Source organism: Thrips palmi, unplaced genomic scaffold (assembly GCF_012932325.1).
Source record: "Thrips palmi isolate BJ-2018 unplaced genomic scaffold, TpBJ-2018v1 HiC_scaffold_2, whole genome shotgun sequence".
NCBI classification, from domain to species: Eukaryota; Metazoa; Arthropoda; class Insecta; order Thysanoptera; family Thripidae; genus Thrips; species Thrips palmi.
In genome coordinates this window covers 9,131,258-9,140,047 of record NW_023144629.1, presented here as the reverse complement: position 1 = coordinate 9,140,047, position 8,790 = coordinate 9,131,258, and the positions used below count along the sequence as shown (strand labels likewise).

At 61.3% G+C, this 8,790-nt stretch overlaps 2 protein-coding genes across 2 annotated transcripts in view; one reads left to right on the top strand and one right to left on the bottom strand.

The window, feature by feature from the left end:
- Positions 1-395: 395 nt before the first annotated feature.
- Positions 396-7,328, bottom strand: LOC117647495. Its single transcript, XM_034389250.1, has 9 exons — positions 7,324-7,328; positions 5,491-5,721; positions 5,051-5,225; positions 4,706-4,872; positions 4,092-4,498; positions 2,400-2,814; positions 1,586-1,863; positions 1,133-1,272; positions 396-879 (listed from the first exon to the last, which is right to left on the bottom strand). The coding sequence occupies exons 1-9, from the start codon at positions 7,326-7,328 to the stop codon at positions 721-723; spliced, it is 1,977 nt and encodes a 658-aa protein (XP_034245141.1). The 3' UTR covers positions 396-720.
- Positions 7,329-7,619: 291 nt separating this feature from the next.
- LOC117647494 (keratin, type II cytoskeletal 60 kDa, component III-like) overlaps positions 7,620-8,790 on the top strand; it is a gene marked incomplete at its 3' end in the record, with an annotated part of 4,454 nt that continues 3,283 nt past the window's right edge. The window contains exons 1-2 of the mRNA XM_034389249.1: positions 7,620-7,629; positions 7,679-7,767. Coding sequence (XP_034245140.1) covers positions 7,620-7,629; positions 7,679-7,767 — 99 coding nt within the window. The remainder of the gene's footprint in view (positions 7,630-7,678; positions 7,768-8,790) is intronic.

The following is an 8,790-nucleotide window of genomic DNA, read 5'->3' as shown; positions in this document are numbered from 1 at the left end:
GAACGAGGAATCCATTGGTGGGGTCACAGGTTTGGTTCGAATCCTTTTTAGCGACTCTGGAGCTCAAAACGCATCTAGAATTTTGGCCGCCTTTGTCTTCTGGCCCACTGTGCGCCTGGAGGGCAGGCAGCCCAATGTGCGCCGGTGCCGGTGCGGTGGACGAGCGGCCGGGACGGACCGGGACGGGCCGGGAGCACCAATGGCAAAAGGGATGCCTAGCTCCCAGGCGCGTTTTAAAAACAAAACAGTGCGCAGATCCGGGCAGATCTGGATTATCGCACTGGTGTCTGTTTTCCGGCCGACCACGCCTAAAAATGGATGCCTTCTCTATTTTTAGATGTTGTCGGCTGTTGGCAGGGCAGTGAGTTTGTGGGGATGAATGAAGGAACAATATGAGTGAGCACAAATACAATGTAATTCACACTTCTCTGGCATATAATGCCTACTCGTCATGTCAATTGAGTCTCAATAAATAATGACATTTTCCTCGGGCAAGACGCGCCATCACGGCTAGCGAAAGCAGACTTAATAAATTACGCATTTTAGACAGTCAAATTTTTATACAAGATCCTTTTTTTTTCAAGTCACCGGAGAGACGTACGCGAGTTCTTTTTTTCCACCACAACACAAAAGGGTTTTCCTCCCATATAAATTAACAGTTGGACAAAGCCGCAAAGGACATTGCAAAAAGGGAAAGACAATAATAAGTTAGATAGCTGACTAGTTGATGGTGTTCTCCCGGATCCAGTCGTGGTACTGCGTCACCCTGGTGTACACGCCGGGGTAGCCGGGCTCGCCACACTTGTTGCCGAACGAAACGATGCCCACCTGGTACCAGTGGCCCTCCCGCTTCAGCATCAGGGGGCCGCCGGAGTCGCCCTGAAGGGAAAAACACCAATATTACTATTTAAAAAAAAAACTTCTAGGAAAAAGTACACTTTTAAATCTATTTTAGTTTTTTTGGTTATTTATGTATGGAAGTAATACATCACCGACATCACCTACATCAAAGTATTTAAAAGGTCCTTATTTCCGATCATATACGATCATGGAACTATGATCTGGACTCGTTTTCTAGTAAAGTGAACTGAAAGTTTGAAGAGCTCTTTGTGGAATACGTGGCGAGACTTGCCTGGCAGGCGTCCTTGCCGCCCTCGGAGTAGCCGGCGCAGATGAAGTTCTCCGTGATGGGCTGGAAGTAGGCGCGGTTGCAGTCCTCGTTGCGCCACACGGGCAGCTCGGCCTGGCGCTGCACCGTGCTCTCCTTGCCGCCTGCGAGGGAAAACCGCATCGAAATGACGTCATTTTCAGGTAAAAAAACCAGTGGGCCAGAAGACCGGCGCAGGCGGCCAAATTTCTAGGCGCGGTTTCTGAGCCCCAGAGTCGGTAAACGGGACTCGAATCGAACGTGTGATCCCACCAATGGAATCCTCGTTCGGAGAGCAATCCATTGGTGGGGTCACACGTTCAGTTGGAGTCCCATTTAGCGACTCTGGGGCTCAAAACGCGTCCGGTATTTTGACCGCCTCCACCTGTCTTCTGGCCCTCTGTGCGATCTGCCCCCTCGGGGTCCTAGTCCTCTCACCGTAGTACGTGGTGCCCCAGCCCACCACGGTGGGCCTGGCGCCGGCGAAGGTGTCGGAGCGCATGCGGGCCGAGGGCAGGCACAGCGGCACCACGTACTTGGAGCGGCGCACGGGCCGGTCCAGCACCAGCACGGCGATGTCGTTGTAGAAGCCGACGCGCGAGAACTGCGAGTGCGCGCGCACCTCCACCACCTGGTGCGTCACCGGCGCGCTGGGCTCGTCCTCGCGCTTCAGGTCCACGTCCCCGAGGCGCACCGTGAACTGCCGCGCGCTGAAACTGAACGAGGAAAAAGTATCAGAAAACGTGAGACTGACTGACTGACTGACTTTGACTGACTGACTACTGTCTGACTGACTGACTGCACTGGTAAAACTAGAGCGTAGTTGTATGCTTCATTCAAGCATACAACTACGCTTGAAGACTCTACGCTTGAAGTCAAGCGTAGAGAAGAAATTCACCCATGCATTTGATAGGCGGGAAAGAGGCGAATTGGAGAACTACGCTTGAAGCCGAGCGTAGTTCTACTACACTTGAAGAAAGGCGTAAAAGTACGCTTCAGTTCTACCAGTGTGACTGACTTTGACTGACTGACTGACTGACTGACTGACTGACTGACTGACTGACTGACTGACTGACTGACTGACTGACTGACTGACTGACTGACTGACTGACTGACTGACTGACTGACTGACTGACTGACTGACTGACTGACTGACTGACTGACTGACTGACTGACTGACTGACTGACTGACTGACTGACTGACTGACTGACTGACTGACTGACTGACTGACTGACTGACTGAGATACTCACGGCCTCTGGCGGGTGTCCCGGGTGCAGTGGGCCGCGGTGAGGACGTGCTTGCTGGAGATGAGGGAGCCGCCGCACCAGAACTCGGTCCTGCGCGGCCCGTGCAGGAAGATGGCGGCCATCCAGGGCCAGCGGCCCGGCAGCGCCTCGTCGCCGCCCACCACGCGGAACTTGGGCACCTCGGGCTGCCCGCAGTCTGCCAAGTGCCGAGGGAAGAGAAATGGTGAATTGGAAGGAAGACGGTCGGAAGTAGTTAGAAGTCGCAGTGCAAAAATTAAAAAAATAATCGGAGAGTAATTTGTGACAGAGAACCGTACTGGGACACTGTTCAAGAAAGGGAATAGCTGAAGATTTCCATATGGTTTGTGATGCAAAACTGCGGTAACGGCGTTCAAACCGTTCTTTGAGTAATTCGATACTCAAGTTTTGTTGTTGTTTTCTTTTTCAAGAGTTTTTTTCCTCTTTCTTTTGAGTACGTCCGATTTTATTTCACTTTCCATGATCGCTTTCCGGTCTCCCTGCTGCAGGCCCCCCGCCCCCTTCCTCCCGTCGCCCCGGCAGCCCGTGCCGACCCGTCCGACGGGTCATCAAGGACGTTCGTTGGCAGCCCTGCCGCCACGCGCCGCCGCCGCCACCGCCACGCCGGCCCGCCGGCATACGGCACAGCGGTACCAACCTGACGACAACACGGGGCACCGCAGCGGCCAAAAATTCGAAACGCGTTTTGAGCTCCAGAGTCGCTAAACAGGACTCAAATCGAACGTGTGACCCCACCAATGGATTCCTCGCTCGGAGAGCAATCCATTGGTGGGGTCACACGTTCGGTTCGAGTCCCATTTGGCGACTCTGGAGCTCAAAACGCGTCCGGGATTTTGACCGCCCCCGCCGGTCTTCTGGCCCACTGTGCGGAGAGCTGCGCACTCCAAATGGGGCCGGTGTGGGTCACGCCAGGGCGGCGCAGCGAGACGAAGAGACGAACATGGACAAGGCAATTAGTTTGGCGCGCTATTTCTGGCCGGGTCGGGTGGCGCCAGGCGCAGCAGCGCAGCAGCGCAGCCAGGCGTCGGCAAGTGGTTCTAGCGGCACCCGGTTCTGCGGCACGCGACCGGGCGGGCGGACGGACGGACAGGCAGACAGACAGGCGGACGGTCGGACGCCGAGGCGGCGCGGCGGCGGCGGCCCGGGCGGCACTTTCCCTGTTTCCTTCCGTTTCCGAACTGGTCCGCTCATAAACCACGTAAAACCGTGGCGGATTTTCGGCTTTTCGGCCACACTGTGACCCCCTGCTCCGTGACCGCGCCGCGCCGGGCCCGCCATTGGTCACGAGTTTTACGAACGGACCCAGCAGGGCACTGCAGGCCACTGCAGCCACTCCGGAGTGAAATAAAACGAAATGACGGAAAGGGCATTGCAGCATTGTTGTTGTTACCGCAGCAAATAACTTCCCACGGTAGAAAGCGAGACCGCCCGGTACGGCTGCAGCCTCCTGGAAGGTCCTCCAGGAAGGTCCTCCAGGAAGGTCCTCCAGGAAGGTCCTCCAGGAAGGTCCTCCAGGAAGGTCCTCCAGGAAGGTCCTCCAGTGGAAGTTCCTCCAGAAAGGTCCTCAGGTCCTCCAGGAAGGTCGTCCAGGAAGGTCCTCCAGTGGAAGTTCCTCCAGGAAGGTCCTCCAGTGGAAGTTCCTCCAGAAAGGTCCTCAGGTCCTCCAGGAAGGTCCTCCGGGAAGGTCGTCCAGGAAGGTCCTCCAGGAAGGTCCTCCAGTGGAAGTTCCTCCAGAAAGGTCCTCAGGTCCACCAGGAAGGTCCTCCAGGAAGGTCCTCCAGGAAGGTCCTCCAGGAAGGTCCTCCAGTGGAAGTTCCTCCAGAAAGGTCCTCCAGGAAGGTCCTCCAGGAAGGTCGTCCAGGAAGGTCCTCCAGGACGGCCCTCCTTGTGTGCCTTGGCTTCGCGTACCTTCGGGGTCCCAGTCGTCTAGCAGGGAGGCGGTGACGGGGCTGGGCGGCGGCGGGGCGGTGCTGGACGTCGTGAGGATGATTGGTGGCCGCCTGGTGGTGGTGGTGCTGGTGGCGTAGATGAGCTGGGGCCGGTGCGGCCGCTGCGTCGACGAGCTGCAAAATGCCGAGAATGAGTCGCGTTGGCAGTGTAGTGCATGGCGGCGCTCCGGCGGGGCACATTTGAGTCCCGGAGTCCCGGATGCAGGCCGGTCCGACTGCGTAACACGCGTCGCGTCGCGGCGCGCGCAGCGACACGAGAGGAAAGCCCCCTTAAGGCAGCCCTCAGAAGGGCGCCTCGTGCTAACTGATTTGGGTACGCACTCTTGCGGCCGGCCGGGGCAGCACACGCCGGGCACGAAGAGGCTCTTGAAGCAGATGGACTGGCGGAGGTTGGCGAGGTCGAGCAGCAGCTGGGGGCACGTGCTCAGGTCGTCGCACACCCCCGTGCCGCCGTCCGGCGTGGTGCACGGCCGCGACCCGCCCGCCGGCTCACGACCTGGGACACCACAAAACGAGGCGTGAAAAAATTGTGTAAAAAACGGAGGAGTGTTAGCTGGCATTTGAACCCGGGAACTGACCGTCTTCCGGCAGGGGCGTCGCCGCCGGGCTGGGCAGCGGTCCCGACACGGGCGACAGCTGGGTGCTGGCGGACACGGGCCGGAGCACGGTGGACGAGGGCCGCTGCTGCTCCGTCACCACCTTGCCCGTCGTCATGGTGACCAGCGGCGCGCCCACCACGCGCACCAGCGGCGCGATCTGGTCCGTCACGTTGCGGCCCAGCACGTTCTTGCTGATGGTGTAGATGGCGGCGGGCAGGTCCTCGGAGCGGCCGGGCCGGCGCCTGCAGCAGAGCGAGACGGAGCACGAACAAGGTTAGCTGCCGGGAGGAGGCCGACGACCGCCGAGAGTTGGCCGGCGGCCTGCCTCGGTTGGACGCCGTGGGCGTAGGCAACACGGCGACACGCGTGTTCACCGGGCTTGCCTACCCAGAGCCCTCACGGCGCCGTGGGCGTAGGCAACACGGCGACATGCGTGTTCACCGGGCTTGCCCTGCGGATCAAAACCAATACTGAAGGCTTGGTCCTGGTGGTCCTGCTCGCACTCACTGGTCGCGATGCACGTCGTCGTTGCCGTCGGAGAGCACGGTGGGCGTGCCCAGCAGTGTGGTGGCCAGCCCCACGTTGGCGTTGGTGCTGTTGCTGCCGCGGGTGTAGTTGACGAGGTAGCGGCCCACGGTGTTGATGGCGCCCAGGGTCTCCGAGATGGTGGCCAGGGTCTGCCGCCGGTCGGGCCCGAAGAGGTCCCTGCCGGCCTCGGCGCGCGGCAGTCCTTCGGGGCTCCGCGAGTGCGGGAACGCCTCGGCCACCGACTCGCCGCCCCCCATGCCCGCCGCCCCCGCCACCGCGTCCCACCACGACTGCAGCGCGGCCTGGCGCTGGGGGCGGGGCTGGTGGGGGCGGGGGGTGTCCGCCTTGTCGAACAGGGGCTGGTCCTTCTCGTGCACCACGACGACCACCTCGGGGGCGGCGGCCGCGCCGGCGTCCTCGTGCAGCAGGCTCTGCGCGTGGTGCGCCGAGCCGATGCTGCGGCCCTCGGCGCCCGCGCGCGGTGGCAGCGGGGGCGGCTCCGCCCCCACCACGGTGGCCGGCGACCAGAGGGAGTTGTCCGGCATGAAGTCGCCGACGGTCGGCAGCGAGCGAGCACCGCCGCCGCCGGGACCGCCTCCGGGGCCGCCGCCGGGGCCGCCCTCGTGGGACAGCCGGCTGCGGCGGCTCGCGCCCGTCTTCCTGGAGGCGCGGTGCGAGTACGCGTCGAGGGGCGGCCCTGGCGGCGGCCCCGGGGGCGGGCCTGGCGGCGGCTCGGGTGGCGCGGACGCCGCCATGGGCGTGAACTGCATGTCGCCGACGCGCGGGCTCCAGGGTGGCATCCATTCCGTCACTGCAACAACAAGGACAAGATGACTACCAACAACAAGTCCCAGGCCGTCCTAGACGCAGAGGCGCCTCGCCCTTGAGCCTCCAGGCCTCCAGGGCTTCCCGATCGTTATTCCGTTTTCGCTTTTACTGCCTGCACTGGAAAGACGAGGCGAGGCGAGACGCGCGGGACGGGGCGACACGGAATAATGCATGTCGACCTCCTTGCCGTGGACTACGCTGACGCAACGCGCGCTTGTGTGTGTGTGTGTGTGTGTGTGTGTGTGTGCGTGCGTGCGTGTGTGTGTGTGTGCGCGCGCGCGCATGTGTGTGTGTGTCCGTGTACGTGTGTATGGGTGAGTTGGGTGTTTGTGCACTCTGCGTCCAGTGTGAGTGTGCACGGTACAGCCGACACAGCGCGCGGACACGTCATAAGTAAGTGCGCCCCGTTTCCGAAGCGGACCTGCCTGCCTGGCTGTCGCGCCGCGTTTCGTCACACGTCGCGCGGCACCCCACCGCAGACGGACGGACGGACGGACGGACGGACGCGAACGACGAGCGAGTGGCTGTGTCCGCGACGTCCGCGTGGTGACGAACGCGGTGAGGCAACGCCGCCTGGCCGGCCTGGCCCAACGGGGACGCCCCGCTCGGCCCGCTCGCCCCAGACGGGCGGTGTGTGCACTGTACAGTACCGACCCGCTGACCTGACGCCGCGACGCCGCGACGCCGCCGCGGTGCCCCGATTCCGAGAGCCGTTTTCGTCGCTCTGTCTCTCTCGCACTCATGGGGCGTCCCGTATGGGTGCGAGAGAGACAGAGCGACGAAAACGGCTCTCGGCATCCGTCTGCTGGCCTCGGTGCGCGTTGGGTTCGGTAAAGGCAAAAGGCAGCCTCTCCGTCCGCGGCGCGGCGTCGCACCGTTCTTGTTTCAATGTTTTCGTCCTTCCGAGGAAAGTCGCGGAAAGAGAGAAACGAAGCGAACAAATATGAGTGATGGAGAGGAAGTCTGCACCGGGAGGGGCGTTACCACATGACCCGGCATTCTGATTCCGAGAGTCGTTTTCGTCGCTCTGTCTCTCTCGCACTCGTCGGGGCGTCCTTATGGGTGCGATCGAGACAGAGCGACGAAGACGACTCTCGGAATCGGTCTGCAGGTTTAGTTCCGGCGCCCCGCCCCGCCCCCGCGGCCCCCGGCTGCGGTCGGGGCCGGCAGGGCCGGCAGGACCGGGCCGGGCGTCCTTGAGGTGATTATCGAAGGCTGCAGCCCCCCTCCCCCCCCTTCCCCCGCCAAAGCTCGGCGGGCCAGACTATTAGCACTCCAGGATGCAGACACGTTACTTTCACTGGCAAGGCACCGCAGAGCGCGCTGAGCGCCACCTGAGTCATCACCTCCTCCACCTCCGCCCCCTCCTCCGCCCCCTCCCCCGCCCCCTCCTCCGCCGACACGCAGGCAACAACATTCAATGTTCCAGTGCGTTGTTCCGTTCTGCTTCGTGTCTACGGCGGCCGGGCCGCGCGCTGCAAAATCGGGCCTCGCCGTAACAAGTGTTACGATAGACGCGCGCGCCCAATAATAATAAAGAATGATAGCTCCCCGGAAGTAGGAGGATGAGGCAAAAAAAAGGGATTAAACTCGCGCACGGATGAGTGCAGGGAATCCCCAAAGGCTATCCTCGTGCAGATCCATCGGCATCCCGTTCAAAATCCAAGGGCTTTGGTCTTGAGGGAATTCCCGCCGCTTTTTCATGCGGCGCTGTTGTTTGTTTTGTTGTTGTTGTTTTTTCGGGGGAAGCGGGTCGTTGTGATGCCGTCGGCGTCAAGGGCGGAGAAGACCACAGTGGGCCAGAAGACCGGTGGAGGCGACCAAAATTCTAGACGCGTTTGGGAGCTCCAGAGTCGTTGAATGGATCTCGAACCGAGCGTGTGACCCCACCAGTGGATTCCTCGTTCGTAGAGCAATCCATTGGTGGGGTCACACGTTCGGCTCGAGTCCCATTTAGCGACTCTGGAGCTCAAAACGCGTCCGGGATTTTGGCCGCCGCCGCCGGTCTTCTGGCCCACTGTGCGGACGGCGCTTACCTTGGTGTCGGGGTCCCCTGGGGTGTCCGTCTTGCGAGCAGGACGCCGCGACCACCAGCACCACCACGCCTGCGGAGGGAGAGAGACGCAACATGGATTAGGAAGACGTCTTGGACGGCGATGACTTAAGGAATGGTGTGTTGCGAGCCGGAGCCGCGGCGCCAGAAAAAAAAATGGAGCGATACACGCATCGCGTTGCGGCACGTTGCGCTCTCGTCTCGACGCGCGTGCAAGTCTCCGTGACGAACCACTTCCTATATCGGCTGTGACGAATCCACCCACCCATCCCAGCGCGAGGAAGCACGCACACACATGCAGGCAAGACACACACACACACACACACACACACACACACACACACACACACACACACACAGAGGCACTAGCGTCACGGTGGCGGGCCTGAAGCATCCAA

Excerpts from the sequence above, each read along its gene's own strand:
- LOC117647495 (XM_034389250.1), bottom strand. Across the intron at positions 4,499-4,705 it reads TGCCCCGGCCGGCCGCAAGA|CTCGTCGACGCAGCGGCCGC; the intron begins GTGCGTACCCAA and ends GGCATTTTGCAG. Across the intron at positions 1,273-1,585 it reads CTGGGGCACCACGTACTACG|GCGGCAAGGAGAGCACGGTG; the intron begins GTGAGAGGACTA and ends TTTCCCTCGCAG.